The 16832-nt window shown below is 38.0% G+C and overlaps 1 protein-coding gene across 6 annotated transcripts in view; it reads left to right on the forward strand.

Moving 5' to 3' along the window:
• The window catches only part of glcci1a (glucocorticoid induced 1a), a 73639-nt gene extending 56995 nt beyond the window's left edge, over positions 1–16644 (forward strand). For 4 of the 6 annotated variants that reach the window (XM_088928644.1, XM_088928646.1, XM_088928645.1 and 1 more), the window contains exons 7-9: positions 3705–3918; positions 8852–8972; positions 13026–16644. In XM_088928644.1, coding sequence (XP_088784770.1) covers positions 3705–3918; positions 8852–8972; positions 13026–13362 — 672 coding nt within the window. In that variant the 3' untranslated portion in view covers positions 13363–16644. The remainder of the gene's footprint in view (positions 1–3704; positions 3919–8851; positions 8973–13025) is intronic. The other 2 variants (XM_088928649.1, XM_088928648.1) reach the window with 1 other exon arrangement.
• The last annotated feature ends 188 nt before the right edge of the window (positions 16645–16832 follow it).

Consider the following 16832-nt stretch of genomic DNA (forward strand, 5'->3'; position numbering starts at 1 on the left):
ATAATCGTCTACAGAGGAAACTAGCAATCTTGAAAATACGCAGGCTACAATGAGAACTGTGTCCCATTTATAGTCTGCGTATTTTCCTGGAAAAATGTACGTACTTTGCATTATTGTAAAATCGTGTGTTAAAATGATATCCCAAAGATGAGATGCATTATATGTAATATTCAAATTACACCATATAAGTATTGCTGCATTATTTTTACTTGAGGTAATGTTTTGTCATTATTAGAAATCCAGTTTTCTAATGTCGTAAATTTAAATCTGGATGTTAGTTTTCTATGCCTGGTTTTTAGGAACAGATTTTTAATTAATTAAAAACATGCAGTATATATTGTAAAAAATACTGTATGAGTGTGGTAGTGTGGGGAATTGAGCTTATTTGCAGGAAGTAATTGTTCAGAAACACACATGAAACATTACCTTCTTTGCAGCTTAGCTGTTAGTTATCTCTTAAACAATTGAGAAATGAGATTTATAAACTTATCAATGTTCAGTCACTGTGCTGATCTTTCAGAGGGAATTTTTATATTTAACATCTGTCACTTTGTCTGGAATATCAGTATCGCTGCCGTCATTTCCTGTCAATGAAAGATGGAGGAGCTCCAATGAACTTGTTGCAGAGTTGCTCTTAAACTTGACAGGATGATGAAAAGCATAATATGGTTCAGCAAATAGCCTTTTTTGTGGGCCAACACTTGGGTCATTTTCAAATTATTCATAGGCTTTGTGAGCTCCAAATGAGAAAATCGGTTTTGTACCATTATTATTCAGAACATGTCAGTTCTTTGCCTTGTGGTAACTAAATCTTTTCTTGTGCCTTTTCCAATCAGCCCAAAGCTACAGTGCCTCTCTGTTGCTTCAGAATAAGTTGCATCTACATTAATAATATTTAGCTAATCTTCATTACCTTTATGACGATTGCTCTGTAGAAAACTCTACCACAAATCTAAATCTTCTTGTCAAAAAAGTAGAATATCTAACCGTGTACTATAGGTATAATGTTTATATGTGCACAAGAGAAGGTAACACATTATGCACAGTGGCAGTATTTAGACTTTACAACACAGTAGTTAATAATCTCCGACACATTCACTACACTGCTGAGGAATTATGAATATAGAACTCCCATCACACCAGCTGATTGAGGTTGAGGTTATTCAACTTATAAAATATTGATGGTTTTACATTTGTTGTTTATCTGGCTTCTTGTTGCAGAACTAAGACACAGAGAGGAAAATATTCTGTGAAAGTGTCTTTATGTTCATTATTGGTTTGTAATCGACATTATCTCTTTAGTTGCTTGAAGTCCTTTTCTGTTGACCTAGTGATGTATAATGCTATACATGTGTAAAATACAATATTGTTAAGAAATCAAACTGCCAACATACTACAAAAGCCATAAATCCAGGATAATGTTTTGGATTCAGCAGGAATGCATTTTGATCTGCAGTACAGCCCTCTGGACTTTCTTTGGATAAACAGCCTCCCTATTGTGACATACAACCCACTTTAGAATCCAGGACAGATTCCACAGGCTTTTTATCTTCGCCTTTCCTTTGCACAAAGGTCAAAGCAAGAACAAGCAGTATTTCTGATTCCCTTGTGCATTGATAAAACACCTTTTAAATGCTCATCATATGTCCTGCTTAATACTAGTTTTAGTTTCTTTGTAAGGAGCCTAAATGTTTTACATTAGTTTTCTTAATTGAAATGAGCGGTACTGTATACCGAGTGAATATTTTTAAATATCACAGGGCTGCTCACACATACATGACAAAAGCTAAAATGTTGCTTCTTACCAAGTCTGAAAAGGGCAGTTCATTTTGAGGAGTCTTAATCATAGGTGAGTGTTTTCTGTACTGATCTAGCTGGTCAGTTTTAAAATCGGCATTTCCCAGCCACTGAGTCGGCATGAGAGGCCTGAACAGGCAGTGCTCTGGCGGCTGGAGCAGTACCAGAATCTGAAGCCTACAGCCTGGTCAGACCTGTACCTCAGGTGTTGCCAGGACAACGGGGCAACAACCCTACTCTTTCGAAAAGCACCAAGTAGTCGGGTCCTTGCTTTAATCATCTCGCCTCCTACAACACAGAGTCCCCAGTTCCCTTTCTGGGTCATCGAAGCGTGCCACCTACCGGCCCACCTAGACCTTCAGTTGGAGGTCCGTGGTGCTGGTACTGACCCGTCCCAGGTTTAATCACACTACTGTCGAATGGGATCTCTCTACAAACCAGGTTGCCCGCCTGACTCCATTTGGTTCAAGTTGTCAGTTTTCATCATGCACTGCTGACTGCTCCTGTACAAGAACCGTCTGACAGCTGACTCCAAATGCAAAATCATTTCTGTGTCCCACAAAAACAAAACATAGATGCATTCTATCTCACAAATCTCTCAATATAAATATCGTTGTATTTTTCGTCATGTGCCAAAGAAGAAAGGTATTGCGATGCGGGGTTTCTCTGCACATCAAGACTGCAGTCTCACCGCCATTTTTTTCTTTCTGGAAACTCAAACTGTCTTGGGTATGGCTGTACCACTTGAGTTAAAACATGGGAGCCTGCTTCAGATTTGTTCCTTATGTGTTGCAGCAATACTTGTGCTCGAGTGTATCACCCAACTGGCAAAATATGTCCCATAACACAAACTGGTCCCACAAGCTCTGTCACCATCTAGATTGGATTTTACCTCAAGCATTATGTTGCGTGGGTGGGGACTTTATTGGACTCCTATCAAACTGCAGTCTGTTTTTTTCCTTTTGAAGACATTAAAACTAATTATGAAAGGGATTCAAAACCACAGCCTCTCTGCCAGCAAGTACCAAATGCGTAACTGATAACGACCTTCATTACAGACTTGAGAACGTGTAATCTTATGAAATAAACGGATAAGAGCACCGTTTTAGCTTCAAGTGGTATTACGTACGGTAGATGGCCAAAGAGTGTTTTTCAATATTGCTCGAGTCATTAACTGGCTTAAAAAGTCTGCTCGTCGTGAGTATTATGCACTCTTTGTCCACCACAAAGCTGTGATGTCAGAACCAAGATTTTATTTCAGTGGATGTTCAATCAAGTATTAGATTTTCAAGCTCTGGAAGAGATTATGGTTTTGTCAGATGCATCACGATCTTCCTTCTATCGGTAGCTAAATGTTTCCGGAGGAGTTTGTTTTTTCAGGTCTGATTCTTGGTATTTATGCTGTTATTTCTGGTTGGCAACCTGGTGCTCCAGCGGTACTGAAGCTTCAAGTTCAGGTTTATTGTCATTATACTCATATACAGGTGTGTGGTATAATGAAATGCAATTTAGCTAGCTCTCAGACGGTAAGAAGTACAAAAAAAACAACAACAATAGAATTGTCTAAGAAAAGAAAGACCGAGACAACAGGCAATGTGCAAAACAACAACAGGTAACAGGTAATGTGCAACACAACATTAGATGTGCTAACATCAGATAGGTGAGAGAGGCTGGGAGTTTAATAGTTTGATAGCGTGGGGGTAAAAACTGTCTCTGCATCTGGTAGTCCGGGCCCAAATGCTCCGGTCCCGTTTTTCCAGCTCGCAGGCGCTGTCCAAGCCATGGGCCCTGGCCGTGGAGAGGGGCAGTCGCGCACATTGCAAAGCAGCGGGCGTCCCCGAGGACGTCGCCGCCCTGCTCTCCCCGGAAGTGACTGAAGTGCCCCCCTCTCGCCCCTCCCGTTTCAGCCCCTGGACGTGCCCGACGGCCGGCGGGCGCCGTTCCCGCCCCACTGCCGCAGCAGCAGCAGCAGCACCCGCAGCGTCGACACGCAGACGCCCTCCGCGCAGGAGCGCAGCAGCAGCCACTCCCCCTCCGCCTCCGCCTCCCCCTCCTGCCCGCCAGGGTCTCAGGACGGAAGCCCGTGCTCGGCGGAGGACCTCCTGTACGACCGGGACAAAGGTGAGGCTCGGTGGAGCGATTTCGTGTGACGCTGCGGCAGACGTGGGCGTCCCCGTCAGGGCACTCTCAGCATACACGTGGCTCAGAAGGAGCCTAAGGCATTATACCTTTTCTTTTTGCACAAAATTGATTTCTGCAGTTGGATGTAGACATTTTAGCTCGTGTCTCAAACCTCACTGGGTGAGTCCGAGGTGTCACCGAAGTAAAACCTTGCCGGATGCCAGATGCATTTCCCGTAGTTTGGAGTGGAGTGTTGCGAGAAGAAGAAGAATCATAATTCGTTACACTTATATACTGTAGCGCTTTTCTGGACACTCCACTCAAAGCGCCTTACAAGTCATGGGGATCCCCTCCACCACCACCAGTGTGCAGCCCCACCTGGATGATGCAACAGCAGCCAAAGTGCGCCAGAACACTCCCCACACACCAGCTCTCAGTGGGGAGGAGAGCTGAGTGATGAAGCCAGTTCACAGATGGGGATTATTAGGAGGCCATTATTTTAGTAAAGACCAGGGGGAAATTTGAGGGTAAGCCAAACCAGCAAATGAAAACCTCTTCCTTGTTCTGTTCGGGACTAGGGAAAGGAAAGGGAGAAGGAACACTACCTCATCTGTGCTGTTTTCCAGCTCTTGTATAACTGTGCTCAGAAAGCAGGTCATTGTGGTGGCGTCACAGAGTAAAGAGCTTTTAGAGGTTAGGTGTTGCTGTGTTTTCAGACTCGAGAAAAGAACACATCCAGACTGGCACGCGGAGAAGCAAAGTGTAGGTCTGGAGAATATCTGAGTAGTAAAGCTAGCCTGAATTTGTTCAGCTCTAAATTAAACAATTTAGATAAATAATGTAACGTCTTAAGTCTTAAGACTTAAGTAAGGTGTTATAAGTAGGTGTATTATTGTTTTGCTTTTTGGTATTTAAAATATTTTAATTAAACTAGATAGACTAGTTAGCGAACGTCTTTTCTGTAAAAGAAAAAGTTTATTTTGCATTGTATTGCATCAATGATATGAACAGAATTTATTTAGGCATTCCTGATGTATCAACATGACCACTATCCCAGTCAAATTAATTTTGAGTTTAAACTTAATACAGAAAGTATTTTTTTTTCATACCGTAAACAATCTTTTAACCTGCTAGCAGGATTAGGAATGTTTTTTATATATTCTACTAACTTTTGTTCCCTAAAAATGACTTTAATGAAGAATTGTACTATTTCACATTTGTAAATGTGAGTACATTTTTAGTAGCCTTAAGGTTGTTGGTGTGGACTTTGTTTAGACACTACACATTTTCTTAATGTAGTCCTGAAGTGTGTTCTTTACCATTATCGCATAAAACCTGATTTAACAAGACAAAAATTATTTCACTCCTCCCAGTTTTGTGTTTGTGTCAGAGATCAGAGTCTTCAGCTCTTCTGGAACTGTATGCTCCTTTGCTTGCACTGTAAAAGTGTTGTGGACTATTCTGTTCAATGGGAATGGTAATTTTAATATGAGGCAGATAGACAAAGAAAAACTGTAATTATATTTACATTTCATTTTTAAATGCACCAGCTGGTATTTCTATTGCTCTTTATTTAGCTAAATAAAGGTCAATTGTATCTACTTAGCAGAAGTTGAGGTCTGAAGCATGTCCTTATATATTCTGTGTGTTATACTGTATGTGGAAGAAACGCCACATCCTTCTTCATTAAGTGTGTATGAGTCTTTAAATTAGTGTAATCAGGGATTACAAAATGGATGTGTAGATGGTGCATTTTCATTCAAGAACTGCATCTTCAAGTGCCTCAGTACAGTAAATAAGTGCTGAAAAGAAAAACCACATTGACAAGTGTCATACTAAAAGATTTACTTACAAGAGTTTCAAAAGAAATAATCTGATCTGTTCCTATTATAGTACTTACTGTGTATGAGGTTGTTATCCTCTCAGATATTAAAGCAATCTGATGTGTTATCTTTTTATAGATTATACAAATCAGTGCCTCTGCAATTAAAATAGTTGGATCCAAAGCAGCTTAAAAATACTATTTTTTAGAAAATTTAACATTAGCATTGTTTACTGTCACCACCTACAAAATAATTTAAAGTAGTACTCAAAATGATTCTGAAGTAAATTAGAAAAAACTACATACATACATTTATCTGTTCAATTCAAGACATTCATTAAAACTGCTTTACATTAGATATGCAGATACAAAGATACAGTATGAGAAGAATGTGTCCTGAACAATGACTTTTGGCTGGAAAGAGTCCAATTTCCTGGAGCAAATAAAATGATTGATGTTTTACTGCTTGTCCTGCAGCAGGGTTCAGGAGGCTGTGATCACGGTGATTAAAATATTTTTTCGCAGTTTTGTGGCAGTACTCAGTGCTGTGCTTCAGGGATCATTCCCACCAAAGCCAGTTTGCTCTCTGCTGGCAAATTGATAACGCAAAGAAAAGAATTTAGCTGAACTGGAACCCTTGCTTGCCTGCATTTCACCACAGTGGAAAAGGGGCTTTGACCTTTTCTAACCTGGTCTTCAAGACCCTCTCTGTGGCCATTTTGTTCTGTAAATGACAGTTTACACTTGAAAGTCAATATCTAGCATTTTGACCACAGTAGAGAATAAGTGAACATAGAGTGGGTTGTAATTATGTTTTTTTGCTTTTCTGTCATCAGATGTTTGGCCCATCAAGTTCATCTGGTAGATTTTCATTAAAAATCAGATGATAAATACTAAGGACAAACCCCCCTAATGTGTGATAATGAACAAGCCCAACCTGCCAAACACATGCAGACATCACACACACACTGGCGTTCCAGCCTGGAATCGAACCCGGCACCATAGGACTGTGAGGTAGAAGTGCTAGCCACCTCACCTCACTTGCGCCAGTCGTGTTACTGCACTGATCAAAGTTGTGGATTTTTTTTTTCTTGTGGGAATTCAGGATTCTTTGCAAATAAGTATTTCAGTTCTGTTTTCTTTGTCATGAAATAGGCATCTTAGGTTAATTTTGAATGAAAGTATTCCTTTAAATCAAACATCTGTGCTGGGAGGAACTGCATGCAAGCAAATAACACTCTAGACTTAAACACGCCAGCTAAAAGACCTGGACTTGATCAGGGATGCAGTGAGACAAAAGCACGTTCTTTTGCCAGTTGAGAAGAATTGGAAATCTTTTAAGCATTTGGACAGCTGTTATTCCCATTTATGCTCTTTATTTAGTGCAAATGGAAGACACTGAAAGCATAATCTTGCACAGTTTATGAGTATAAATGTGCCTTGAGGTAGGTTTGTGTCAGAATAAAATTGTAAATTGATTTCTTTTTTTATAGATGATGGGAAATAAAAGCAACAAGCAAAAGCATGTAAACGTTTTTTTTTTCCCCAATAGAGCTCAATAGATCTACATTTTCAATAGATCTAAACTCTTACATAACAAAAAGCTGAAATTAAGTGTAGTGCTTCCAGAAGTAATATCCCTTAGATAAACATTCATTTTCAGGTCAGTCAGGGGTTTGTTTTAATAGACTGGTCTTAAACAACATAAGACTGTCAAATTCCAGTGTAATTTTTATCTGCCTCTCTTTTTTGTGCGATCCTTATTGATCTTTGAAATCATTGTCTCATTTGTGTCCATTTTGTTGTTTCCTTAATAAACATGTTGGCTTTTCAGCAGCTTTGAAAAGAACCCAAGTATTTAGGTAGAAAAGATTCAGGAGTGTATCTCTTCTTAACTGAATGTACTGTATGATCAAATATCTTAATGTAACAAACAGAAGTGTGTATTCTAACAAATCTTTTTAAGTTTATTTCATTTTAACCTACAGTAGGTTGTTGATATGCTACAATCCCATGTGTAAAACATCATTATAGTTAAAAACATGACATTTGTTCATCCCTTTCAAAAAGTTTATAAAGAATACTGTTTATAAATGGCTGTTTTCCAACAGTAATTTACATGGTTTACAGCATATAGCTTATGTTTGGATTGTACAAGCAGACATGGTTAAGTTAGAAAGATTGTACTCTGTTCCGCAAATACTCCAATTCTGAAGATATATTTATGGCCATCTTTTTGGGGATCATGTTAAGGCATACTGGTTTTAGTGGTTTATGTGAAAAATACCTGGGGAGATTACTGATTGCTTGCTTTTGTCTGATTGTTTTTTTTTTTTGCTCTCCAATTTATATTTCCTTTTACAGATCAACCATTTAATCCCAAGAAACAAACCAAGCATTTATATAAGATTCATGTGTACTAGATTTGTTCTTTTTCTTAATGAACTCCATATATATATAGAGAGAGAGTGTATATATATATAAAATGATGTTTTCATAATTTCATTGGTGATTTACAAATTGTTGATTTTGGAAAGGCAGCAGGAATATAATGTTTCAGAAAGGTCTGTTCATCTTAAGCTTTTAACCTAAAGCAATGCAATACTTGGAAATCTATTCTAATAATACAGTATGTACTGTATATGAAAACCTCTGTATCTGAAGGAGCAGTACTAAAACATGACAAAATACTGAGAAGTAAACAAAGTTGAAAAATACAGAGATCAACAGAGAAAAGGTTAGAATTGAGAGGAGGTCATTTAGCCTATTTGGTAGTTCGTAGTTAATTAATGTGAGGATCTCATCGAGACGTTTCTTGAAAGAAACCAGGGTATCGGCTTCAGCAGCTTGTTCCACACTCCCAAGACCCTCTGGATAGAGAAGTGCCTCCTGTTTTCAGTTTTAAATGCACTTCCATGTAGTTTCCACTTGTGCCCCCTGGTTCATGTACAGTATATATTATACTGGACATATTGAAAATGTGTATTGGAAAGTTCATAGTCTGGGGTTTGAATCTCCAGAGCAGTTGATGGTCATAAGACTGTCCTGTATTTTGCAGAGCTGCGAAGCGTAATGGCTCTCCCACTGAAATGTGCTCCTTTCCGTTTTCAGACAGTGGGAGTATTTCACCCCTGCCTAAGTTTGCCTCCTCTCCTAAACCAAACAACAGCTACATGTTCAAACGAGAACCCCCAGAGGGATGTGAGAGAGTCAAGGTCTTTGAGGAAATGGCGTAAGTAATACTTTTTATGTCAGCTGATTTGTGCAAACGATAAATGCTAACGTCTTTTATCAAGAGCAGGAAGTAGCTATTTTGAAATGCCTCTCTTCTGTCGGCAAGTACATTTGCTCTGAAGAGAGAGAAAAAAGAAAAAGTAAAAATCATGCTTATTTTGTTGCTGGCACAAATTTTCCCTTAAATACTTATGATTCGTTTCCATCTAAGCAGAATGCTTAATGATATACAGGGAGGTCTTGAAGGGTTCTTTTAGAACTACCATTGCCAAAACACGGACATGGTGTTTGATGTACAGTACAAAGTGTATTTGTTTGATCCTTTCAGGAACTGACTGATAAATCATGCTTTTGTTTACAGTACTGTTAGCGGCAAAGCAGTTTAAATTTTAAATGGTAAGGATTAAATATTAATTTTAAATGGTGAAGAACCTAAAGCTATTTTTGTTGGACTGATTTATATTGCTTGCAGCAGTTCACTTGTTGCTTGTAGTCTCTAGGGATTTTAGTTTTATTTTGTTTTGTTTTTTTGCACTGACTAGATGCCCACTGTGGCTAATAACAGACATAGATATTGGTCTTTTCTGTAACATACAAAACACTTTTGCCTGGTTATTGTAGCTTTTCTTCTTATCCTATATCTTATCTTATAGGAAATGCAAAGATAAAGGTGTTATCAGCATGCATAAACTATACACAAAAAAATAATTCCTTTCACTTACATAGCGCTTATCTGGACACTCTACTCAAAGCACTTTACAGGTAATGGGGATCCCCTCCACCACCACCACCACCAATGATGTGGCAACAGACATTGTGCACCATTACGCTCACCACACACCAGCTCTCAGTGAGGAGGAGAACAGAGTGATAAGTAGAGAACAGATAAGCAGTGATAAAGCCAATTCACTGAGAGGGATTATTAGGAGGCCATGATTGGCAAAGGGCAACACACGCTGGGATTTTTAATGACCACAGCGAGTCAGGACCTTGGTTTTACATCTCATCTGAAGGACAGCGCATTTTTACAGTGTAGTGTCCCTGTTACTGTACTGGGGCATTAGGACCCACACAATACTGTATGTTGTGCAAAACAAAGACATTAGTGCAGTATTATTAATTTATTGAACTCAGCGAAGCAATGTAATACTATTGTATAAGAAGCTATCTTCTGCAGCCAGAAATAATGTTAGTTTGAACAACTGATAAAAAAAACACAGATTTAATAGATATTCGAGGAGCTGCTATCTCAGGATATGAAGCAAGATGATTTGTTTTCACCCTTTGAAAATGTGACTTTTAAAAAAAGTTTTGACCTGGGTTTGGGGTTTCAAGAGGTTCATTAGTGATCACCTGGTCTGACATAAAATGATTTTGACCCCATTCGTTTCAAATTTGGAAAAGACTAGTGATTGACAGTGCACAGGGAAGTGAGAGCAGACTGTCTCTTTGTTAATTGTGCATCAAATCTGAGGCCCAAATTCAAGAATTCATTATCAAGTCACAATCCGCAAATTATTAAGTTGTAACTGAGTTAGTTTTAAATTCATGATTTGCTTAGGCTAAATGGTTGACAAGTTATGGATTTTGAAATTAATTTATAATTATAAATTTAATTGCTTTAATTATAATTTTTAAATATAGTTCTCTTTGTAACTAACCTCGTACTACACATTGTGATGTAGTTCATAATTATGTTCCTTGAAAGAAGGTCAAATTACACTCGTCGTTGTCAGAATATTTTCTGACAAAAAAAATGTTTGCTTGATGTCAGTTGTTTTCAGACTGCTACCTGAAAAGGTCATGGTTTTGAACCCCAAAACATACGAATTTTTGTCTTCCTTTAAATTCATTATATGGTTATGGCCTCTTTTTAATTATTTTTTATTTTTTAAGAGACTTAATGTTTTTAGTTTTTCATGGGTTTTGCATTCAATAACTGCAAAGCTTTTTCTGTTTCTCCTCTCTTATGAGGTGTGATGTATGTAAGAAATGCATCAGTGTTCTTGTTAAAGCCATTCTCAATTACATGTCCTTTTGGTACTGATCATTGTATTAAACAAATAAGAATTTGTTTGCATCCTTTTCATTAAAATATTGCTATATTTATATATCGTAAAGAGTTCAGTGTATAAGAATATTAATTGCATTCAAATAGCACTTTTCATCCCAAAGAATCCTGACTCCATTTGCATATTGGAAGAATCCCAACGCAAGTAGGCTGAATGTTAACTTAGCTTCTGAGATCTGACAAGATTAAGCTGGAAGATGGTTATGCTGCTGTCCTCCGTGATATGAACACTGTTCATAACCAGAGTGATTATCTCTTAAATGTGTTTTAACCTGCAGGTGTTCAGGAAGCTTAGTACTGTTAAGGTCCTGGCACGATGTTTATGGTGACTTGGCCATACTCTCAATACACTCATACTTCCTTGTTTTCCACAGGACATTTCTGGGCACGGTTCTCTGGAGTTTTTGTGTGACTGCACATTTTTTTCTGCACCAGTTAGTTTTAATCAGCTGTGTTATATAGAAAACAACAGTCCCTGTGATTGCAATGTAATACTTTGGAATTGTAGCTTGCACAGAGTTTGTAGGTATGGGTATATAATATACATGCAACACATTAATATATGCAAGTCAGGTGAAAACCAGTGGCATTTAAAACTAACGCCAAAATTAAATATTTTACTGTAGGTCAGAAATTTGTTTAATTTCTCAAGTTGGCTTTGTGAAGGATTCATTGTTGTTTAAAATGTTTAAGATTTGTATATATTAGCAAATAATAGCATTTATAAATCTTTTATACATAGGATATATATGTATTTGGTGCAATTGCAAATGCCGAAATTCATTTTCTTAATGAATGACAGACCATTCCATCGATCGAGATGCCAATCAGAGTATGAAAAAACTTGTTGGAAATCTCTTATTACTACTTACTAATAATTAGAAGGACAACACTGATTATACAGTCCAAATCTGAAGTGAAGAAACATCTTCAAGGAAACAGTCAATTACAGCTTTTTTACGTATTAGGTTTGGGTAGTGCTTCCATGTCATACTCTATTATAAACACTTCACAAATGGGCACTGATCATTGTAAAAAATCTTACATTAAGCATGAAGATAGGTGTAGTGGCTTCATTACAGAAGAGATCCAGTAGATATATACATAGTAGTAGAACATATAGAAAAGAAAATATTGACATTTGGGGTTGCAGAATACTTTTATAGATTCATTATAACCTGTAATAGATTAACATGAATCGATGGTTAATTACTTAATAGTAGTAGCTAATGATTACTAACAAAAGTCAGATTGTTCCCATACTGTATATGAATGTTTTATTAATTGGCAGTTTGGTGTGCAAGTGTGATTTGCAACCTCTGAACTAAAGTGGGTAACACTATTTTAGTAAGCCATGTGTTTTCTGTATAAATAGCATGCTAGCACTTAAATAGGAATGCATTAATCATTTACTAGCACACAAAAAGCTGTTAAAACAACAGTTATATCTGCTTTAAAGTTGATCGTTTAAAAAAGTGTTTCTCTAGAAAAAAGTACTAAAAAACTACGAAACAGGGTAATTTGTGAACCATATGGGATTACTATAGCAGATCTGACAAGTAGACTATTCATCTGTTGGTAAAAAAAGCCAAGCCTGCTAAATCTACTTCTCCTGATTTACAGATATTGTCAGCTACAATTATAATGTTAATTCTCCGTTTTTGTTTTTGTAGCTTTTAATTGCCAGTTTTCCACATATCAAGCCATAAATAAGGTCTGAACTTATTCTCAGTCTTGGAAACCTTGCATTCTTTGATTTAACAAGAATGTTTCAGCCGGTTTATTTTAAATAGCTGTTCTTTTGTGTTTTTGCTTCTTGGAAATCGTTCCTTTTAGATTAGCTAGGCAGTAAATCAGCATTTAGCATGAGAACACGTTATTTTGTGTATGGGAGCTGGAGTAGAGAGTACCTATTGCTGTTTCTTCAGTCAAAACAGCTGAATTTATTTTTTTTGTTCTGTTCCCCCCCCCCCGTCCCAGGTCTCGTCCATCGAGCTCAGTCCCACTGTTTTCATGTCCCGACAAAAACAAGGTAAACTTCATCCCCACGGGCTCGGCGTTCTGTCCAGTGAGACTGCCCGGCTCCTCGCTCCTCGTGACGCCTCCCGGCCCCGCGTTCACGGGCTCCCCCGGCCCGGCCCCCACGGCCTCGAGCACTGTGACTGTCGGGCAGGTCTCCTCTCAGGTCTCGGTCCACACCAGCACAGCGGACTCCCCCGAAGGCCTCGCCCAGCCTCCGGCGCGACAGCTCTCCCCGGCACTTCAGGAGTCGACGCCAGACGAGCTCTCGGCCTCTCAGAGCTACGCGGCCCTTTAGTCCCCGGCGGAGTGGGGCCTCTGCTTCCTCCTGAGGCCGTCTTGCTAAATTTAACATCTGCATGGAGTAGCGACAATGTCCAGAACAAAACCTTTTAGTGTTCTTAGCATATCGGTAAACACTGTTCTTGGCAGGGATAGAATTCATCTCCTTTAACTCTGTAATAAGCAGTAACGCTTGCATAAAACAAGAAACAAAGACATGCTACATGCTTCATTAAATGTTTTAATTGGAATTGGAGGGGGGGGGGGGTGGTTGTTGGGGGTGAGTAATGCATCTCATATCGGTAGTACGTTTATATAAGTTCTGTGTTCTGTTTCCACATCCACAGTCTGAATAAGCTCTATATCAAAACAAAAAAAAAATGCCTGTCTAAATTGAAACTGTGTATTGCTGTGTCAGTTATGTAATGGGGGAAAAAAAATGCTGTATTTTTCAGGATTATGTTTACACTCAATCCAGGTTATGTTTCTAAACTTCTCTAGACATACAATGCAAAAAAAGAAAACGAAAAAAGAAAAAAATGGCCACAACCATTGCACAGTGCCCTCTTCAGGCTTAGCTTCAGGTATTTCTTTCGAAGTCTTAACTCAGGTAATTTGGAATGTATCTGTGTAGAGATGTATTGAATCTGTGGCTTTCAAAGCTTAAGGAGTTAACAATAAGCATCACTCTCTTGCCTTTCCTTTTTTGTACATCGGTCTTTTCTCATGACATTCCATGTTCTTGGAATAAGTGCTTTCCGATCTAAGGGCCAATTCTTGGATTGGGCAACGTTACCATAACCAGCAGAAACTGTGATGTCTGACATCACAAATTACATGTTGAACGTTTTTTGAAAAACAAAAATGTGGCATTTCGGAATATTCAGGTGTTTCTCATTCTATGACTGTTAAGATGTTGCAAGTGAGTGTTCAGTGCTCCAGGATGTACATAGTAAACATTCCATGTGTGTTCATCAAATCAGTAAAACTGAAGAGAGAAGGACATCAAAAATCTGGGGGACAGGAGAGGCTCAGTCTGCTTCCTTGACAGCTTAAGATGTTAAAATTGTATTTTTCTTGAACAGGATTATCACCTAGTTTATTCCTTGGCCTTTAACCCAACTCGCTTCTCAGTCTGTGAGGGAGAGGAGATAGGAGGGGGTCCTATATTTCATTAAACTAGAAAATTTAGTCATTCTTTTTTGGCCATACTTTTTAATAATTGATTTTCAACTAATGAGATGGCACCAGAACGCTTGCACAATTATATGATGTTTAACATACTTTATTACCTTAAATTCTTCCCACGCACAGTAAAGCTTAACAAACTGACAGTCATTCATCTTTATTTGTACAGTATGTAGCTTTACTGTTGTTTCCAAGCTGTTCCCCTCCCTTTACCAGGTTAGATATGGCTTTAAAACAGCTCAAGCTGATGTAAATTTATCAAGCACCTTTCTGTTTGTGATTTAGTGTGGTGTTCCGGTAGCAAACATTCACGTTATTTTTTTGATGAGCTAGATAAGTGTGCAATAAAGGTTATGTTCATCTACATTTGAAAGTAACTTTAAATGTTACTCTAAATTGAGAAATGATTACAGTCTACTGGATTGACGAAACCTGAGAGACCTAATTATTGGTTTTATTACACCCTTTCATGCCTTTTCAAGTCTATCACTTTTCCCCACAGCTTTGGTCATACCCTTTTAATTATGCATAGTAAGCTACAGTATATGTTTTCCTAACTTTGGAAGACTGATACATATCATACCTCTGTGACTGTACACTATATTAGTTATGGAAACGTTTTCAGTTGGTATATAGTATAGTATATTCCTAGGCCTCTTAGATTCAGTAAAACGGGAGAGACTGCGTAACAGGACCGACTGCTAGTACACAATGAACAATTTTATTCACAGCGATATAGTCCTAATACAAGGGATCTCCAACCCTGGTCCCTGTTCAGTCTTGCAGGTCACCTATTTACCAATTATGGAAGTTCTATGTTCAGCTAAGGGAACTAAGGACTTTGATGATATTCTGATTTTGGTTCCAAATGATCTCTAAATGAATTAACGTACCAAAAAAATGATTTTTCATTAAAAGGCTTAACTGCTCCAAGCCTTTAGAAATTGATGATTAAAACGGGTCTCAAATTCAATTCCCGGAATTGTCTTCTCGTTTTTGGTCAAATCACATTCTCAGTTACAGAAGTGGGCTAATTATTTAATTGGCTGTATGAATGTAACTTGTTACCTGGCTCTGAGGTGTTTTGGGGTAACTACCTTTAAAGAAGTGAATGCCTTTGTACAATCAACGTTAAAGGGCCTTAAGAGCACACCTAAAAGTCTAATTAAGAAAATATTTGGGTTAATTGTTTAATTGATAACTTGGGTTGAAACAAAAAAAACAGAAGAGCCAAGATTTTCATGGATCTGAGTTTGAGACTACTGATTGGTTCCCTATAAAACCTGCCAGCTAGGGTCAAGAACAGCCACTCAAGGACCAGGATCAGAGCGACCTGCAGGCCCATTAATACCCATGTACTGTAAATGCCTTTTCAGTTGTTTGATACCAAATCTATGTTCAAATAATAGGAACATGTAAACATAAAGCTGCAATATGGTATAGACACATTCCTTCAGTGCTTACAGTGCTCTTTAAAGTCCTCTTGCTGTCCTGAAATTCTGCACACAATGGCAATAACAATCCCTGTTAAGAGACACTTATTTTCCCCAGACATAAAGGGGGTATGCACTTTCCCCACTTGCACAAAAAAAGGGTGAAATAAAACAGATGAATCTCTGTTTGTGAGGGTTGTACCAACAAAATATTCGGCAGAGTTCAAAGTAAAAATATTTCAAAACGAAATTCCTTTATGAATGTGGTAGAAGCCTTGTAGAATACAACACAGTTCCCGTATCTTCTGCCAGTCAGGGTGAGAAATCTTCCCGTCCTCCAAACCAGTGTGTTTATGGTGATTAAAATCACTATTGCAAAATCAGTATATTACTATTGTCAAAAAGTCCAGGTTAAGGTTTCCCAGTCCCTACTAGTATGTCCTGTTAATAGCTATTTTCCAGTGTCTCCTACATCCACGGTATAGGAATTTAAAATTGTTTAAAAGCTTGTTTGAAGTTTGTATATAGTACCACTGTAATATCAAGCCACTGTGCTAAACAGTATTTATGAGCTGCCACACCACACTTTAATTTATGCAGTGTGTGGCTTTTGTTTTGTATTTTTCAATATAGAGCTCTTGTGTCTTATTTAAATAAAGTTATTAGCAGAACCAAAACAACACTATTGGTAATTGAATTAATATTACACCTTCTTATATTTGTTTTTTTTTAACTTTGATTTTGGGTTTAACAGCATAGGAGGAGCAGGCTCAGTGACATTTACAACAGATAACCCTTAGGTACACCTGAGAATATACATCCCAGTCTTTATATAAAGTAGAATTGTGAATTATGCTGAGGCAAT

This window comes from Atractosteus spatula, chromosome 12 (genome assembly GCF_055471065.1).
Source record: "Atractosteus spatula isolate fAtrSpa1 chromosome 12, fAtrSpa1.hap1, whole genome shotgun sequence".
Taxonomy (NCBI): domain Eukaryota; kingdom Metazoa; phylum Chordata; class Actinopteri; order Semionotiformes; family Lepisosteidae; genus Atractosteus; species Atractosteus spatula.